Source organism: Oncorhynchus keta, chromosome 5 (genome assembly GCF_023373465.1).
Source record: "Oncorhynchus keta strain PuntledgeMale-10-30-2019 chromosome 5, Oket_V2, whole genome shotgun sequence".
Taxonomy (NCBI): Eukaryota; Metazoa; Chordata; class Actinopteri; order Salmoniformes; family Salmonidae; genus Oncorhynchus; species Oncorhynchus keta.
In genome coordinates, this window is record NC_068425.1 from 33,040,820 (window position 1) to 33,063,215 (window position 22,396).

The 22,396-nt window shown below is 37.3% G+C and overlaps 1 protein-coding gene across 1 annotated transcript in view; it reads right to left on the reverse strand.

Moving 5' to 3' along the window:
* Positions 1 to 7,716: 7,716 nt before the first annotated feature.
* Positions 7,717 to 22,396, reverse strand: part of LOC118370443 (transmembrane protein 235) — an 88,266-nt gene continuing 73,586 nt past the window's right edge. Inside the window, exon 4 of the mRNA XM_052519644.1 lies at positions 7,717 to 8,008. Coding sequence (XP_052375604.1) covers positions 7,776 to 8,008 — 233 coding nt within the window. The 3' untranslated portion in view covers positions 7,717 to 7,775. The remainder of the gene's footprint in view (positions 8,009 to 22,396) is intronic.

The window sequence follows — 22,396 nt, forward strand, 5'->3', positions numbered from 1 at the left end:
TTTGTCTTGCCTACTACTTACTAAAACTACATACTGTGTACTACAATACAATACAACTTTATTGTCCATGTTACAGTGAACAACGCCAATTTATCTCCTGCACATACTGTGTTTTCCTCAATCAGCTGAAGGTGCAGTTTAGTCCATTGAACCCTGGTTATGTGAGTAACCTTGGATACCTCCTAACGGGGTGGTAAAAACTGTTTCTAGCACTTCTGGCACATTTTGAAATACTTTTATAACAATTTGGCTCTACATTTTGAACGGTTGGAGCTATTCCCAACTATGACCCATTCCTGAAAGCCTCTCAGTGTGTGTCTTCTGCTTCCACACACGATGCAACCTGTGCAGGACTAGTTAGACGAGAGAGTGATACATCTGAACAGCCTAACTAAAGGAAATTAATTGATTCACCACAAACCATCATACACAAAGAGAATCGAAGAATAAACCTCAACATTTGGTTGATATTTAATTGTGTTGGCAAGAAACATGAATAATACTTGAAATAAACTAACCCTTAAAATCCTGTTGTTAAAAATCGGGTGAGAATTAGTGTATGTTGATCACTTTGTGCCTTTTTAACCAAATTGATGTTCAATGTCAGTGAGTTGACAGATGATATTCACAGACTGTTGCTTCAATGTATTTTTGCCTGGTGGGATGTAAACACTTTTATTCATATTATTCGATTAACACATAATTTCAGGGCCAAATGCTGCAGCTGTAGCATATTTATTAACCACATACTGTATATGGTACAATAGGTCTATGAGTCACACTGACTACATATATGGATGGTACAGTAGGTCTATGGGTCACACTGACTACATATATGGTACAGTAGGTCTATGAGTCACACTGACTACATATATGGTACAGTAGGTCTATGAGTCAAACTGACTACATATATGGTAAAGTAGGTCTATGAGTCACACTGACTACATATATGGTATAGTAGGTCTATGAGTCAAACTGACTACATATATGGTACAGTAGATCTATGAGTCACACTGACTACATATATGGTACAGTAGGTCTATGAGTCAAACTGACTACATATATGGTATAGTAGGTCTATGAGTCAAACTGACTACATATATGGTACAGTAGGTCTATGAGTCAAACTGACTACATATATGGTACAGTAGGTCTATGGGTCACACTGACTACATATATGGTACAGTAGGTCTATGAGTCACACTGACTACATATATGGTAGGTTTATGAGTCACACTGACTACATATATGGTACAGTAGATATATGAGTCACACTGACTACATATATGGTATAGTAGGTCTATGAGTCACACTGACTACATATATGGTACAGTAGGTCTATGAGTCACACTGACTAAATATATGGTAGGTTTATGAGTCACACTGACTACATATATGGTATAGTAGATCTATGAGTCACACTGACTACATATATGGTACAGTAGGTCTATGAGTCACACTGACTACATATATGGTAGGTTTATGAGTCACACTGACTACATATATGGTACAGTAAATCTATGAGTCACACTGACTACATATATGGTACAGTAGATCTATGAGTCACACTGACTACATATATGGTATAGTAGGTCTATGAGTCACACTGACTACATATATGGTACAGTAGGTCTATGAGTCACACTGACTACATATATGGTATAGTAGATCTATGAGTCACACTGACTACATATATGGTACAGTAGATCTATGAGTCACACTGACTACATATATGGTACAGTAGGTCTATCAGTCACACTGACTACATATATGGTACAGTAGGTCTATGAGTCACACTGACTACATATATGGTATAGTAGGTCTATGAGTCACACTGACTACATATATGGTACAGTATGTCTATGAGTCACACTGACTACATATATGGTACAGTAGATCTATGAGTCATACTGACTACATACAGTGTATGGTAGGTCTAAAGCTATGTTGGTTTATGAGTCACACTGACTACATAGCTATAGGTGTACCATGTGATAAACATTTGATTCAGACACACTCCACAACGTGTTTTCACTTATCATGTCACTTTGAGTGTATAGTCTCACACATATTGCCATTCCACAAGGTGATACGTGAGTAAGGTGTGATTGATTAGTATGAGAAACCATTTTCAGCCCCAAGAGTCAACACAATTTAATGTTAGCAACATGAGGGTTTGAAAGGAGTTTGAGCATAATAAAAACCCAGGTAAGATGACACAGATGTCATTTTCTATACGGGAGTAGTTGACTTCGGTTGAACTTCAGGTGAACTGTGTGGGATTGAGTTTCAGTGATGGATACCTTCTCACAGATCCAGAAGTGTGATTCACTGCAGTGTATCGCTCCAGCTTTCCTCTGGGATAGAAGAATATGACCATCGTTCAGCACGGTCCTCCCTGCCATGATAGTTATTACACTGTCCGCTCCCCTTGTAACGATACAGAGAACCTCCAATGTCCAGTGGCATTTAATGATTAATGCTTTATTTAGGTGATAACACTGTTCTTCACTCCTGGACCTGGAACACACTGGAATAAATCAGCTAACATCGGTATAGCGTTGCCAAAATCCGCTAACTTTACAACAATTCCCTAATTACCCCATGATTCCAGCCATGTTCTAACCGGGATTTCTGGATAACCGGGTCATTTTTGGAAAGCTAGAATTCATGCCTGTGTAATGCATGGATAAATACCTAATAATAGCAGAGAAAAAAATCATGAACATAATTCACTGACTTTCTACTCTGCCCACTCACATATGATACTTCAGCTCTCTCTCTCTCTGAAATGGTTTTAATCAGTCTGTCATTTTTAAACAGACTCCCTTATTGTTCTCTCTCTCTCTCTCTCTCTCTCTCTCTCTCTCTCTCTCTCTCTACCATACATACTCCAGCTCTACTGCCTCTCTCTCTCTCTCTCTCTCTCTCTCTCTCTCTCTCTCTCTCTCTCTCTCTCAACCATACATACTCCAGCTCTACTGCTCTCTCTCTCTCTCTCTCTCTCTCTCTCTCTCTCTCTCTGAAATGGTTTTAATCAGTCTGTCATTTTTAAACAGACTTATTCCCTCTCTCTCTCTCTCTCTCTCTCTCTCTCTCTCTCTCTCTCTCTCTCTCTCTCTCTCTCTCTCTCTCTCTACCATACATACTCCAGCTCTACTGCCTCTCTCTCTCTCTCTCTCTCTCTCTCTCTCTCTCTCTCTCTCTCTCTCTCTCTCTCTCTCTCTCTCTCTCTCTCTCTCTCTCTCAACCATACATACTCCAGCTCTCTCTCTCTCTCTCTCTCTCTCTCTCTCTCTCTCTCTCTCTCTCTCTCTCTCTTTCTCTCTACCTCTACTCCAGCTCTACTGCCTCTCTCTCTCTCTCTCTCTCTCTCTCTCTCTCTCTCTCTCTCTCTCTCTCTCTCTCTCTCTCTCTCTACCATACATACTCCAGCTCTACTGCCTCTCTCTCTCTCTCTCTCTCTCTCTCTCTCTCTCTCTCTCGCTCTCTCTCTCTCTTACCTGTTCCTCTCAGCTGTTTATGATCACCAGGTCTGCGTCTCTCCTCAGACAGTCCTGTCTGTTCTCATCCCAGGATTTCACCTCAATAGAGATGAAGTACAAACTGGATTCCAAATTCCTCCGTCCCTGTTGAGAAGGTTGATCTGTTGATGAGAACAGAGGAACAGACTGAAAAACACCCACATGGACACACACCTTTCATTCAGTTACCTCATTCTCAGGGTTTATAACTCACCTATCACAGAGAGCTTGTCTGAAGATCGTCTCTCTCAACCTGCATCTGATCGCTCTCTGTAGGAAGGGTTGTGTTTCTGGTACATACAGTAGCTGATCGCTCTCTGTAGGAAGGTTTGTGTTTCTGGTACATACAGTAGCTGATCTCTCTCTGTAGAAAGGGTTATTGTTTCTGGTACATACTGATCTCTCTCTTTAGGAAGGGTTATTGTTTCTGGTAAGTACAGTTGCTGATCTCTCTCTTTAGGAAGGGTTATTGTTTCTGGTACATACAGTAGCTGATCTCTCTCTGTAGGAAGGTTTGTGTTTCTGGTACATACAGTAGCTGATCTCTCTGTTTAGGAAGGGTTATTGTTTCTGGTACATACAGTAGCTGATATTTCTCTGTTTAGGAAGGGTTTTGTTTCTGGTACATACAGTAGCTGATCTCTCTCTGTAGGAAGGGTTATTGTTTCTGGTACATACAGTAGCTGATCTCTCTCTTTAGGAAGGGTTTTGTTTCTGGTACATACAGTAGCTGATCTCTCTCTTTAGGAAGGGTTATTGTTTCTGGTACATACAGTAGCTGATATCTCTGTTTAGGAAGGGTTATTGTTTCTGGTACATACAGTAGCTGATATTTCTCTGTTTAGGAAGGGTTTTGTTTCTGGTACATACAGTAGCTGATCTCTCTCTGTAGGAAGGGTTATTGTTTCTGGTACATACAGTAGCTGATCTCTCTCTTTAGGAAGGGTTTTGTTTCTGGTACATACAGTAGCTGATCTCTCTCTTTAGGAAGGGTTGTGTTTATGGTACATACAGTAGCTGATATCTCTCTTTAGGAAGGGTTATTGTTTCTGGTACATACAGTAGCTGATCTCTCTCTTTAGGAAGGGTTTTGTTTCTGGTACATACAGTGGCTGATCTCTCTCTCTGTAGGAAGGGTTATTGTTTCTGGTACATACAGTAGCTGATCTCTCTGTTTATGAAGGGTTTTGTTTCTGGTACATACAGTAGCTGATCTCTCTCTTTAGGAAGGGTTATTGTTTCTGGTACATACAGTCGCTGATCTCTCTGTTTAGGAAGGGTTTTGTTTCTGGTACATACAGTAGCTGATCTTTCTCTGTAGGAAGGGTTATTGTTTCTGGTACCTACAGTAGCTGATCTCTCTCTGTAGGAAGGGTTATTGTTTCTGGTACATACAGTAGCTGATCTCTGTTTATGAAGGGTTTTGTTTCTGGTACATACAGTAGCTGATCTCTCTCTTTAGGAAGGGTTATTGTTTCTGGTACATACAGTCGCTGATCTCTCTGTTTAGGAAGGGTTTTGTTTCTGGTACATACAGTAGCTGATCTTTCTCTGTAGGAAGGGTTATTGTTTCTGGTACCTACAGTAGCTGATCTCTCTCTGTAGGAAGGGTTATTGTTTCTGGTACATACAGTAGCTGATCTCTCTCTTTAGGAAGGGTTGTGTTTCTGGTACATACAGTAGCTGACCTCTCTCTGTAGGAAGGGTTGTGTTTCTGGTACATACAGTCGCTGATCTCTCTCTTTAGGAAGGGTTGTGTTTCTGGTACATACAGTCGCTGATCTCTCTGTCTTTAGGAAGGGTTTTGTTTCTGGGACATAAAGTAGCTGATCTCTCTCTTTAGGAAGGGTTGTGTTTATGGTACATACAGTAGCTGATCTCTCTCTTTAGGAAGGGTTGTGTTTCTGGTACATACAGTAGCTGACCTCTCTCTGTAGGAAGGGTTGTGTTTCTGGTACATACAGTCGCTGATCTCTCTCTTTAGGAAGGGTTTTGTTTCTGGTACATACAGTAGCTGATCTCTGTTTAGGAAGGGTTATTGTTTCTGGTAAATACAGTCGCTGATCTCTCTCTTTAGGAAGGGTTTTGTTTCTGGGACATAAAGTAGCTGATCTCTCTCTTTAGGAAGGGTTGTGTTTATGGTACATACAGTAGCTGATATCTCTCTTTAGGAAGGGTTATTGTTTCTGGTACATACAGTAGCTGATCTCTCTCTTTAGGAAGGGTTTTGTTTCTGGTACATACAGTAGCTGATCTCTCTCTCTGTAGGAAGGGTTATTGTTTCTGGTACATACAGTAGCTGATCTCTCTGTTTATGAAGGGTTTTGTTTCTGGTACATACAGTAGCTGATCTCTCTCTTTATTAAGGGTTTTGTTTCTGGTACATACAATAGCTGGTCTCTCTCTTTGGGAAGGGTTATTGTTTCTGGTACATACAGTCGCTGATCTCTCTGTTTATGGAGGGTTTTGTTTCTGGTACATACAGTAGCTGATATCTCTCTTTAGGAAGGGTTATTGTTTCTGGTACATACAGTAGCTGATCTCTCTCTTTAGGAAGGGTTTTGTTTCTGGTACATACAGTAGCTGATCTCTCTCTCTGTAGGAAGGGTTATTGTTTCTGGTACATACAGTAGCTGATCTCTCTGTTTATGAAGGGTTTTGTTTCTGGTACATACAGTAGCTGATCTCTCTCTTTATGAAGGGTTTTGTTTCTGGTACATACAATAGCTGGTCTCTCTCTTTGGGAAGGGTTATTGTTTCTGGTACATACAGTCGCTGATCTCTCTCTTTAGGAAGGGTTTTGTTTCTGGTACATACAGTCGCTGATCTCTCTCTTTAGGAAGGGTTATTGTTTCTGGTAAATACAGTCGCTGATCTCTCTGTTTAGGGAGGGTTTTGTTTCTGGTAAATACAGTAGCTGATCTCTCTCTTTAGGAAGGGTTATTGTTTCTGGTACATACAGTAGCTGATCTCTCTCTGTAGGAAGGGTTATTGTTTCTGGTACATACAGTCGCTGATCTCTCTCTTTAGGAAGGGTTTTGTTTCTGGTAAGTACAGTAGCTGATCTCTCTCTGCAGATTAGTTGGGTTTATGAACCTTTTTTAGTCCTTTGTTACTACTGGTATGCAATTGACCTTTGGCACTAATTACAGGTGGAAACCCAAGGAGAACTTGTTAGTAAGGGCAGCTACTGTGTGTGGGACTAAAATAGCCCACTGAGACAGTATTTCAGACTAATGATCATTGTTCTACATTGTGAGTGTGAGGAGTTGCGTATGTTAGGGTCATTGGGATGTGCTGCAGCATACACAACAAACCCATTTCCTTTGTTAGCCCTCGTAGTCCGTATGATTTAATGTTACTGTGGCAAGGTTTGAAAGGAGTTGGAACATAACACAAACACACACAAGACTGCCATGATGCAAGTACAAGGCAGGCATCTGTCTCCTAGACAATTATTAGCTTAAAGCATTTTGAAACTTGGATCATTTCCTTTTTTCCAAATTAAATTCTACAATGTCTATTATCATTACGATACACAATTACAGAGACAAGTGGACTGAGAATCCAAAACCAAACTTCCCTACAGCAGTAATGTCCTTAGTGATTAATGTTGTGTCTTTCTTCATCTCACAACAACTCATTGATTAGCAAAGAGCCACAACATTAATAAATTAGTAGATTGTGACAATGTATGGAATGTGCTGAAAGTAGCTTCTGGGCTGTGAACCCTGAGTAAACCAAAGAGGAAATAGAGGAGCTAAGTAATCAAAGCCTTAATCACTACTGTTGCCCTCCAGCCATTGAGGATGCGAAAGCATTGCTCCTTTGTAGCATTCGAATCTAGTGAATTGCTATGTAATATCGCCAGAAAGAGTGTATTTTTGTGTGTCCTTGTGTATAATTGGATCCTTGCAAATGTCTTTCAATTAGCAAAATAGAACTGCTGCCCCCAATAATGAGACCATGTGTCCAGAGAGGGATGAATTGTGGAGTTATTTTGCCCCTGAGACTGTCCTAATATGGACCAGTAGCTCAGAGGAGAAAGCTAGAACATGTAACATACAAGTCAGTCCTTTGGAGTTGCAATGAACTGGGGAGTTTGATCAGTGGTCACAGTCAGGGGTCGTGTTCATTAGGCACGCAACAGAAAACGTTTTAAAATGTTTGGCAACAGAGAATGAAAATGACTGATTCTGAATGGACCCTTCCAGAAGTCCCTTCCAGTTTCAGTCCGTTCTCTTTCCCTCTTCAGGCCATGGCGATAATGGTGACTCCATGGTCACGTCCCATGAGATGGGCCTTACGTGCAGCCAGCATCAGCAGCAGGCCTGCGGTCACCTCCAGGCTGAAGGAGAGACAGGCCATACCCAACGACCAGCCATAGGACACATGGACGCTGGCCAGAATCTCAGGTTCCAACAGTTCCCGAGCCCGTTGGCAGTAGCTGACGTAAACGCTCAACCCGGAGAGGGTGAAGAGACCTGGATGGATACAGACAGATAGTCAAAGTTTGGCCGGGATTCAATCAAAGGCACATTATAGAGCAGCACACTAGACAGCTGACAATACACTTTTTAAAGTTACTTTACGTTCTTGCCATCATCTGCAGTATTTACCATAGTCCAGTTTGCTGTTCTGGAACGTGCATTGGATTGAATCCAAGTTACTCAAATACAGTGAGTGATCAAGTATTTCCTTCATTGTTCTAATTATAGATTGACTCTTGGGAGTGTCCAGCGTTGATATCTATTTATAATTTATCATTATTCTGTTGGATGCATAAAAAAGCATTGGACAAGATCTGAGGTCCCTCCCCTCGGACCATCTCTTCCAATGGGTTTCAAGAGGAGGTGAGGTGAGAGGATTGTGGGAAAATACATTTGAGATCCGCTAGAGGTATTAGCACACAGCCGTCATGCAACACAATGTACAAGGTTATCTAGTGGGTCTTGACCTCAGAGTTGTAATTATCAGTATGGCAAGAAATACACATACCACAGTCACAGTAAGTGTGACAGACATCACTGTGCTTGCTTAGCTTAACCACTTCATCCCTAACAAGCTCAACCCAAGACTAGAACCCTGGACCACTGCCTCACAAACACACCTGACCACCCTCCTTGATAAAGTCTTAGCCAACAACACTAGTGAATAGCTATATATTCAGCAGTGTGACTAGAGGCACTTCAAGCTGGGGAGTGAGGTTACGAATCCCCAACTGTTTCTACAGTATAAGACCTGTTATAGCTATGAGGGCAAAAATAAATGATTCATGAGACCATCTCTCGACCGCTGAGCTAATATCTCAGACATCTCAACAGTCAATTCCACAGTATACCCACAGTCTAGTTGTTTTCTCATAAACAAAAGACCAACAGGCAATATAACAACCGCAGGCTTTGTTCACTGTTTCCTCTCATTTTCCCATGGAGACCACCGAGGTCAGTAGTATCATCATAGAGCTAGCTTGTTCCAGCTTGTTGTCCACAGAAACCCACTACTACTATCCATGGAATTCAACCTATTTACCTAATCAGTGTTTAACTAAACCCTGTGAGGTATAATACATCCTTGATGCATTAAGTTACAGTATAACGATCTGATGGAGATGATGTAATCCCAGCTAGATGGGCTTTTCACACTGTGTCAACATTATTATAATCTAGTTATGAGGAAAATGTTTGCAAACATCTCAACGTCCTCTCAATCTCTCGGTAAGTGTCCCAAATGGCACCCTATTCCCTACATAGTGCATTACTTTTTGACATGGGCCAATATACCTCTGTTCAAAAGTAGTGTACTATGTAGGGAACAGGGTGCCTTCTGGTACACAGCCTGTTTACATCCTCATCATGTTCTTTATCTTTAGTTCAAATCAAACTTTATTTGTCACATGCGCCGAATACAACAAGTGTAGACCTTACCATTGTTGGATTCGATATTTTGAACATTGAGATATAAAATAAATGATAGAGAAGAAACATAGAATATCTGTAGAAAGACAGATAGCTGTGGAATGTGTTGGGGGACGGGAGCAGAGCACCGTGTTGATACAGGGAGACACATGGACATCTGTGGATTAGGTGAAGGAGGGGTTGAGGTCAGGAGGTGAGGACAGCGATGTGTTGATACAGGGGAGACACATGGACATCTGTGGATTAGGTGAAGGAGGGGTTGAGGTCAGGAGGTGAGGACAGGTCACCTGTAGGGAGTAATAAGGGTTTGGGATCTTATTACTCATTTAATGTTAAACCATAAATTATAAGGATTGGAGAGAAGGAGGAGGGTCTTAAGTGGGATATATATATATATGGATGGGAGAAGTGTTGGGTTGACTGAATACAGCTGTACAGAACCTTTGGGAATAATTAAAACTTGGTTAAAGCTTCTCTAGTGTCTGTGAGTTATTTACTCTGGAAAATAAGTACCTAACACCGTGAAATGATTCCTTACAAGCCCTTAACCAACAGTGCAGTTCAAGAAGAGTTAAGAAAATATTTACCAAATAAACTAAAGTAAAAAATTGTAAAAAGTAACAATAACGAGGCTTTATATAGGGGGTACCGGTAATGAGTCATAGTGCGGGGGTACAGGTTAGAGGTCATTTGTACATGCAGGTAGGGGTGTAGTGACTATACATACATAATAAACAGCGAGTAGCAGCAGTGTACAAAACAAATGGAGGGGGGATGTCAATGTAAGTAGTCCGGTGGCTATTTTATTAATTGTTCAGCAGTCTTATGGCTATGGGTAGAAGTTGTTAAGGAGCTTTTTGGTCTTAGACTTGGTGCTCCGGTACTGCTTGCTGTGCGGTAGCAGAGAGAACAGTCTATGACTTGGGTGGCTGAAGTCCTTGACAATTTTTGGGCCTTCCTCTGACACCGCCTATTATAGAGGTCCTGGATGGCAGGAAGCTTGGACCCAGTGTTGTACTGGGCCGTACGCATTACCCTCTGACACCGCCTATTATAGAGGTCCTGGATGGCAGGAAGCTTGGACCCAGTGTTGTACTGGGCCGTACGCATTACCCTCTGACACCGCCTGTTATAGAGGTCCTGGATGGCAGGAAGCTTGGACCCAGTGTTGTACTGGGCCGTACGCATTACCCTCTGACACCGCCTATTATAGAGGTCCTGGATGGCAGGAAGCTTGGACCCAGTGTTGTACTGGGTCGTACGCATTACCCTCTGACACCGCCTATTATAGAGGTCCTGGATGGCAGGAAGCTTGGACCCAGTGTTGTACTGGGCCGTACGCATTACCCTCTGACACCGCCTATTATAGAGGTCCTGGATGGCAGGAAGCTTGGACCCAGTGTTGTACTGGGCCGTACGCATTACCCTCTGACACCACCTATTATAGAGGTCCTGGATGGCAGGAAGCTTGGACCCAGTGTTGTACTGGGCCGTACGCATTACCCTCTGACACCGCCTATTATAGAGGTCCTGGATGGCAGGAAGCTTGGACCCAGTGTTGTACTGGGCCGTACGCATTACCCTCTGACACCACCTATTATAGAGGTCCTGGATGGCAGGAAGCTTGGACCCAGTGTTGTACTGGGCCGTACGCATTACCCTCTGACACCACCTATTATAGAGGTCCTGAATGGCAGGAAGCTTGGACCCAGTGTTGTACTGGGCCGTACGCATTACCCTCTGTAGCGCCTTACGGTCAAATGCCAAGAAGTTGCCATACCAGGCGGTGATGCAACCGGTCAGGACGCTCTCGATGGTGCAGCTGTAAATGCAATACATGAAACAACTAGTCCCATTGTATATGCAATACATGAAACAACTAGTCCATTGTATATGCAATACATGGAACAACTAGTCCATTGTATATGCAATACATGGAACAACTAGTCCCATTGTATATGCAATACATGAAACAACTAGTCCCATTGTATATGCAATACATGAAACAACTAGTCCCATTGTATATGCAATACATGGAACAACTAGTCCATTGTATATGCAATACATGAAACAACTAGTCCCATTGTATATGCAATACATGAAACAACTAGTCCATTGTATATGCAATACATGGAACAACTAGTCCATTGTATATGCAATACATGGAACAACTAGTCCCATTGTATATGCAATACATGAAACAACTAGTCCCATTGTATATGCAATACATGAAACAACTAGTCCCATTGTATATGCAATACATGGAACAACTAGTCCATTGTATATGCAATACATGAAACAACTAGTCCCATTGTATATGCAATACATGAAACAACTAGTCCCATTGTATATGCAATACATGAAACAACTAGTCCATTATATATGCAATACATGAAACAACTAGTCCCATTGTATATGCAATACATGAAACAACTAGTCCCATTGTATATGCAATACATGGAACAACTAGTCCATTGTATATGCAATACATGAAACAACTAGTCCCATTGTATATGCAATACATGAAACAACTAGTCCCATTGTATATGCAATACATGAAACAACTAGTCCCATTGTATATGCAATACATGAAACAACTAGTCCCATTGTATATGCAATACATGAAACAACTAGTCCCATTGTATATGCAATACATGGAACAACTAGTCCCATTGTATATGCAATACATGGAACAACTAGTCCCATTGTATATGCAATACATGGAACAACTAGTCCCATTGTATATGCAATACATGGAACAACTAGTCCCATTGTATATGCAATACATGGAACAACTAGTCCATTGTATATGCAATACATGAAACAACTAGTCCCATTGTATATGCAATACATGAAACAACTAGTCCCATTGTATATGCAATACATGAAACAACTAGTCCCATTGTATATGCAATACATGAAACAACTAGTCCCATTGTATATGCAATACATGAAACAACTAGTCCATTGTATATGCAATACATGAAACAACTAGTCCCATTGTATATGCAATACATGAAACAACTAGTCCCATTGTATATGCAATACATGAAACAACTAGTCCATTGTATATGCAATACATGAAACAACTAGTCCCATTGTATATGCAATACATGAAACAACTAGTCCATTGTATATGCAATACATGAAACAACTAGTCCCATTGTATATGCAATACATGAAACAACTAGTCCCATTGTATACATGAAACAACTAGTCCCATTGTATATGCAATACATGAAACAACTAGTCCCATTGTATATGCAATACATGAAACAACTAGTCCATTGTATATGCCATGAAACAAACAACTAGTCCCATTGTATATGCAATACATGAAACAACTAGTCCCATTGTATATGCAATACATGAAACAACTAGTCCCATTGTATATGTATATGCAATACATGAAACAACTAGTCCCATTGTATATGCAATACATGAAACAACTAGTCCCATTGTATATGCAATACATGAAACAACTAGTCCCATTGTATATGCAATACATGAAACAACTAGTCCCATTGTATATGCAATACATGAAACAACTAGTCCCATTGTATATGCAATACATGAAACAACTAGTCCCATTGTATATGCAATACATGAAACAACTAGTCCATTGTATATGCAATACATGAAACAACTAGTCCATTGTATATGCAATACATGAAACAACTAGTCCATTGTATATGCAATACATGAAACAACTAGTCCATTATATATGCAATACATGAAACAACTAGTCCCATTGTATATGCAATACATGAAACAACTAGTCCCATTGTATATGCAATACAATGAAACAACTAGTCCATTGTATATGCAATACATGAAACAACTAGTCCCATTGTATATGCAATACATGAAACAACTAGTCCCATTGTATATGCAATACATGAAACAACTAGTCCCATTGTATATGCAATACATGAAACAACTAGTCCCATTGTATATGCAATACATGAAACAACTAGTCCATTGTATATGCAATACATGAAACAACTAGTCCATTGTATATGCAATACATGAAACAACTAGTCCATTGTATATGCAATACATGAAACAACTAGTCCATTATATATGCAATACATGAAACAACTAGTCCCATTGTATATGCAATACATGAAACAACTAGTCCCATTGTATATGCAATACATGAAACAACTAGTCCATTATATATGCAATACATGAAACAACTAGTCCCATTGTATATGCAATACATGAAACAACTAGTCCATTGTATATGCAATACATGAAACAACTAGTCCATTATATATGCAATACATGAAACAACTAGTCCATTATATATGCAATACATGAAACAACTAGTCCCATTGTATATGCAATACATGAAACAACTAGTCCCATTGTATATGCAATACATGAAACAACTAGTCCATTATATATGCAATACATGAAACAACTAGTCCCATTGTATATGCAATACATGAAACAACTAGTCCATTGTATATGCAATACATGAAACAACTAGTCCATTGTATATGCAATACATGAAACAACTAGTCCATTGTATATGCAATACATGAAACAACTAGTCCATTGTATATGCAATACATGAAACAACTAGTCCCATTGTATATGCAATACATGAAACAACTAGTCCCATTGTATATGCAATACATGAAACAACTAGTCCATTGTATATGCAATACATGAAACAACTAGTCCATTGTATATGCAATACATGAAACAACTAGTCCATTGTATATGCAATACATGAAACAACTAGTCCATTGTATATGCAATACATGAAACAACTAGTCCATTGTATATGCAATACATGAAACAACTAGTCCATTGTATATGCAATACATGAAACAACTAGTCCATTGTATATGCAATACATGAAACAACTAGTCCATTGTATATGCAATACATGAAACAACTAGTCCATTGTATATGCAATACATGAAACAACTAGTCCCATTGTATATGCAATACATGAAACAACTAGTCCATTGTATATGCAATACATGAAACAACTAGTCCCATTGTATATGCAATACATGAAACAACTAGTCCATTGTATATGCAATACATGAAACAACTAGTCCATTGTATATGCAATACATGAAACAACTAGTCCATTGTATATGCAATACATGAAACAACTAGTCCCATTGTATATGCAATACATGAAACAACTAGTCCATTGTATATGCAATACATGAAACAACTAGTCCCATTGTATATGCAATACATGAAACAACTAGTCCCATTGTATATGCAATACATGAAACAACTAGTCCATTGTATATGCAATACATGAAACAACTAGTCCATTGTATATGCAATACATGAAACAACTAGTCCATTGTATATGCAATACATGGAACAACTAGTCCCATTGTATATGCAATACATGAAACAACTAGTCCATTGTATATGCAATACATGAAACAACTAGTCCATTGTATATGCAATACATGAAACAACTAGTCCATTGTATATGCAATACATGAAACAACTAGTCCATTGTATATGCAATACATGAAACAACTAGTCCATTGTATATGCAATACATGAAACAACTAGTCCATTGTATATGCAATACATGAAACAACTAGTCCATTGTATATGCAATACATGAAACAACTAGTCCCATTGTATATGCAATACATGAAACAACTAGTCCCATTGTATATGCAATACATGAAACAACTAGTCCCATTGTATATGCAATACATGAAACAACTAGTCCCATTGTATATGCAATACATGAAACAACTAGTCCCATTGTATATGCAATACATGAAACAACTAGTCCATTGTATATGCAATACATGAAACAACTAGTCCCATTGTATATGCAATACATGAAACAACTAGTCCATTGTATATGCAATACATGAAACAACTAGTCCATTGTATATGCAATACATGAAACAACTAGTCCATTGTATATGCAATACATGAAACAACTAGTCCATTGTATATGCAATACATGAAACAACTAGTCCCATTGTATATGCAATACATGAAACAACTAGTCCCATTGTATATGCAATACATGAAACAACTAGTCCATTGTATATGCAATACATGAAACAACTAGTCCCATTGTATATGCAATACATGAAACAACTAGTCCCATTGTATATGCAATACATGAAACAACTAGTCCCATTGTATATGCAATACATGAAACAACTAGTCCATTGTATATGCAATACATGAAACAACTAGTCCATTGTATATGCAATACATGAAACAACTAGTCCCATTGTATATGCAATACATGAAACAACTAGTCCATTGTATATGCAATACATGAAACAACTAGTCCATTATATATGCAATACATGAAACAACTAGTCCCATTGTATATGCAATACATGAAACAACTAGTCCATTGTATATGCAATACATGAAACAACTAGTCCATTGTATATGCAATACATGAAACAACTAGTCCATTGTATATGCAATACATGAAACAACTAGTCCCATTGTATATGCAATACATGAAACAACTAGTCCCATTGTATATGAAACAACTAGTCCCATTGTAAACAACAAGTCCATTATATATGCAATACATGAAACAACTAGTCCCATTGTATATGCAATACATGAAACAACTAGTCCATTATATATGCAATACATGAAACAACTAGTCCCATTGTAAATGCAATACATGAAACAACTAGTCCCATTGTATATGCAATACATGAAACAACTAGTCCATTGTAAATGCAATACATGAAACAACTAGTCCCATTGTATATGCAATACATGAAACAACTAGTCCATTATATATGCAATACATGAAACAACTAGTCCCATTGTATATGCAATACATGAAACAACTAGTCCATTATATATGCAATACATGAAACAACTAGTCCCATTGTATATGCAATACATGAAACAACTAGTCCATTATATATGCAATACATGAAACAACTAGTCCCATTGTAAATGCAATACATGAAACAACTAGTCCCATTGTATATGCAATACATGAAACAACTAGTCCATTGTAAATGCAATACATGAAACAACTAGTCCCATTGTATATGCAATACATGAAACAACTAGTCCATTATATATGCAATACATGAAACAACTAGTCCCATTGTATATGCAATACATGAAACAACTAGTCCATTGTATATGCAATACATGAAACAACTAGTCCATTGTATATGCAATACATGAAACAACTAGTCCCATTGTATATGCACATACATGAAACAACTAGTCCATTATATATGCAATACATGAAACAACTAGTCCATATGTATATTGTATATGCAATACATGAAACAACTAGTCCCATTGTATATGCAATACATGAAACAACTAGTCCCATTGTATATGCAATACATGAAACAACTAGTCCCATTGTATATGCAATACATGAAACAACTAGTCCATTGTATATGCAATACATGAAACAACTAGTCCCATTGTATATGCAATACATGAAACAACTAGTCCATTATATATGCAATACATGAAACAACTAGTCCCATTGTATATGCAATACATGAAACAACTAGTCCATTGTATATGCAATACATGAAACAACTAGTCCCATTGTAAATATATGAAACAATAGTCCCATTGTATATGCAAACATGAAACAACTAGTCCATTGTAAATGCAATACATGAAACAACTAGTCCCATTGTATATGCAATACATGAAACAACTAGTCCATTATATATGCAATACATGAAACAACTAGTCCCATTGTATATGCAATACATGAAACAACTAGTCCATTATATATGCAATACATGAAACAACTAGTCCCATTGTATATGCAATACATGAAACAACTAGTCCATTGTATATGCAATACATGAAACAACTAGTCCCATTGTAAATGCAATACATGAAACAACTAGTCCCATTGTATATGCATGCAATACATACATTGTATATGCACATGAAACAACTAGTCCCATTGTATATGCAATACATGAAACAACTAGTCCATTGTATATGCAATACATGAAACAACTAGTCCCATTGTATATGCAATACATGAAACAACTAGTCCATTGTATATGCAATACATGAAACAACTAGTCCATTGTATATGCAATACATGAAACAACTAGTCCATTGTATATGCAATACATGAAACAACTAGTCCCATTGTATATGCAATACATGAAACAACTAGTCCATTGTATATGCAATACATGAAACAACTAGTCCATTGTATATGCAATACATGAAACAACTAGTCCCATTGTATATGCAATACATGAAACAACTAGTCCATTGTATATGCAATACATGAAACAACTAGTCCATTGTATATGCAATACATGAAACAACTAGTCCCATTGTATATGCACATGAAACAACTAGTCCATTGTATATGCAATACATGAAACAACTAGTCCCATTGTATATGCAATACATGAAACAACCAGTCCCATTGTATATGCAATACATGAAACAACTAGTCCATTGTATATGCAATACATGAAACAACAGTCCATTGTATATGCAATACATGAAACAACTAGTCCCATTGTATATGCAATACATGAAACAACTAGTCCATTGTATATGCAATACATGAAACAACTAGTCCCATTGTATATGCAATACATGAAACAACTAGTCCATTGTATATGCAATACATGAAACAACTAGTCCATTGTATATGCAATACATGAAACAACTAGTCCCATTGTATATGCAATACATGAAACAACTAGTCCCATTGTATATGCATACATGAAACAACTAGTCCCATTGTATATGCAATACATGAAACAACTAGTCCCATTGTATATGCAATACATGAAACAACTAGTCCATTGTATATGCAATACATGAAACAACTAGTCCCATTGTATATGCAATACATGAAACAACTAGTCCATTGTATATGCAATACATGAAACAACTAGTCCCATTGTATATGCAATACATGAAACAACTAGTCCATTGTATATGCAATACATGAAACAACTAGTCCATTGTATATGCAATACATGAAACAACTAGTCCCATTGTATATGCAATACATGAAACAATGTCCATTGTATATGCAATACATGAAACAACTAGTCCATTGTATATGCAATACATGAAACAACTAGTCCCATTGTATATGCAATACATGAAACAACTAGTCCATTGTATATGCAATACATGAAACAACTAGTCCATTGTATATGCAATACATGAAACAACTAGTCCATTGTATATGCAATACATGAAACAACTAGTCCATTGTATATGCAATACATGAAACAACTAGTCCATTGTATATGCAATACATGAAACAACTAGTCCATTGTATATGCAATACATGAAACAACTAGTCCCATTGTATATGCAATACATGAAACAACTAGTCCCATTGTATATGCAATACATGAAACAACTAGTCCCATTGTATATGCAATACATGAAACAACTAGTCCATTATATATGCAATACATGAAACAACTAGTCCCATTGTATATGCAATACATGAAACAACTAGTCCATTATATATGCAATACATGAAACAACTAGTCCCATTGTAAATGCAATACATGAAACAACTAGTCCCATTGTATATGCAATACATGAAACAACTAGTCCATTGTAAATGCAATACATGAAACAACTAGTCCATTGTATATGCAATACATGAAACAACTAGTCCATTGTATATGCAATACATGAAACAACTAGTCCCATTGTATATGCAATACATGAAACAACTAGTCCATTGTATATGCAATACATGAAACAACTAGTCCCATTGTATATGCAATACATGAAACAACTAGTCCATTGTATATGCAATACATGAAACAACTAGTCCCATTGTAAATGCAATACATGAAACAACTAGTCCCATTGTATATGCAATACATGAAACAACTAGTCCATTGTATATGCAATACATGAAACAACTAGTCCCATTGTATATGCAATACATGAAACAACTAGTCCATTATATATGCAATACATGAAACAACAGTCCCATTGTATATGCATACATGAAACAACTAGTCCATTGTATATGCAATACATGAAACAACTAGTCCATTGTATATGCAATACATGAAACAACTAGTCCATTGTATATGCAATACATGAAACAACTAGTCCATTGTATATGCAATACATGAAACAACTAGTCCATTGTATATGCAATACATGAAACAACTAGTCCATTGTATATGCAATACATGAAACAACTAGTCCATTGCAATATGAAACAATGCATTATATATGCAATACATGAAACAACTAGTCCATTGTATATGCAATACATGAAACAACTAGTCCCATTGTATATGCAATACATGAAACAACTAGTCCATTGTATATGCAATACATGAAACAACTAGTCCATTATATATGCAATACATGAAACAACTAGTCCCATTGTATATGCATACATGAAACAACTAGTCCATTGTATATGCAATACATGAAACAACTAGTCCATTGTATATGCAATACATGAAACAACTAGTCCATTGTATATGCAATACATGAAACAACTAGTCCCATTGTATATGCAATACATGAAACAACTAGTCCCATTGTATATGCAATACATGAAACAACTAGTCCCATTGTATATGCAATACATGAAACAACTAGTCCCATTGTATATGCAATACATGAAACAACTAGTCCATTGTATATGCAATACATGAAACAACTAGTCCCATTGTATATGCAATACATGAAACAACTAGTCCCATTGTATATGCAATACATGAAACAACTAGTCCATTGTATATGCAATACATGAAACAACTAGTCCCATTGTATATGCAATACATGAAACAACTAGTCCATTGTATATGCAATACATGAAACAACTAGTCCATTGTATATGCAATACATGAAACAACTAGTCCATTGTATATGCAATACATGAAACAACTAGTCCATTGTATATGCAATACATGAAACAACTAGTCCCATTGTATATGCAATACATGAAACAACTAGTCCATTGTATATGCAATACATGAAACAACTAGTCCCATTGTATATGCAATACATGAAACAACTAGTCCCATTGTATATGCAATACATGAAACAACTAGTCCATTGTATATGCAATACATGAAACAACTAGTCCATTGTATATGCAATACATGAAACAACTAGTCCCATTGTATATGCAATACATGAAACAACTAGTCCCATTGTATATGCAATACATGAAACAACTAGTCCATTGTATATGCAATACATGAAACAACTAGTCCCATTGTATATGCAATACATGAAACAACTAGTCCATTGTATATGCAATACATGAAACAACTAGTCCATTGTATATGCAATACATGAAACAACTAGTCCCATTGTATATGCAATACATGAAACAACTAGTCCATTGTATATGCAATACATGAAACAACTCAGTCCCATTGTATATGCAATACATGAAACAACTAGTCCCATTGTATATGCAATACATGAAACAACTAGTCCCATTGTATATGCAATACATGAAACAACTAGTCCATTATATATGCAATACATGAAACAACTAGTCCCATTGTATATGCATACATGAAACAACTAGTCCCATTGTATATGCAATACATGAAACAACTAGTCCATTGTATATGCAATACATGAAACAACTAGTCCATTGTATATGCAATACATGAAACAACTAGTCCCATTGTATATGCAATACATGAAACAACTAGTCCATTGTATATGCAATACATGAAACAACTAGTCCCATTGTATATGCAATACATGAAACAACTAGTCCCATTGTATATGCAATACATGAAACAACTAGTCCATTGTATATGCAATACATGAAACAACTAGTCCCATTGTATATGCAATACATGAAACAACTAGTCCCATTGTATATGCAATACATGAAACAACTAGTCCATTGTATATGCAATACATGAAACAACTAGTCCATTGTATATGCAATACATGAAACAACTAGTCCCATTGTATATGCACATGAAACAAAATTGTATATGCAATACATGAAACAACTAGTCCATTGTAAATGCACATGAAACAACTAGTCCATTATATATGCATACATGAAACAACTAGTCCATTGTATATGCAATACATGAAACAACTAGTCCCATTGTATATGCAATACATGAAACAACTAGTCCATTGTATATGCAATACATGAAACAACTAGTCCATTGTATATGCAATACATGAAACAACTAGTCCCATTGTATATGCAATACATGAAAACAACTAGTCCCATTGTATATGCAATACATGAAACAACTAGTCCCCATGAAACAACTAGTCCATTGTATATGCAATACATGAAACAACTAGTCCATTGTATATGCAATACATGAAACAACTAGTCCCATTGTATATGCAATACATGAAACAACTAGTCCCATTGTATATGCATACATGAAACAACTAGTCCCATTGTATATGCAATACATGAAACAACTAGTCCATTGTATATGCAATACATGAAACAACTAGTCCCATTGTATATGCAATACATGAAACAACTCAGTCCCATTGTATATGCAATACATGAAACAACTAGTCCATTGTATATGCAATACATGAAACAACTAGTCCCATTGTATATGCAATACATGAAACAACTAGTCCATTGTATATGCAATACATGAAACAACTAGTCCCATTGTATATGCAATACATGAAACAACTAGTCCCATTGTATATGCAATACATGAAACAACTAGTCCCATTGTATATGCAATACATGAAACAACTAGTCCATTGTATATGCAATACATGAAACAACTAGTCCATTGTATATGCAATACATGAAACAACTAGTCCCATTGTATATGCAATACATGAAACAACTAGTCCCATTGTATATGCAATACATGAAACAACTAGTCCCATTGTATATGCAATACATGAAACAACTAGTCCATTGTATATGCAATACATGAAACAACTAGTCCCATTGTATATGCAATACATGAAACAACTAGTCCA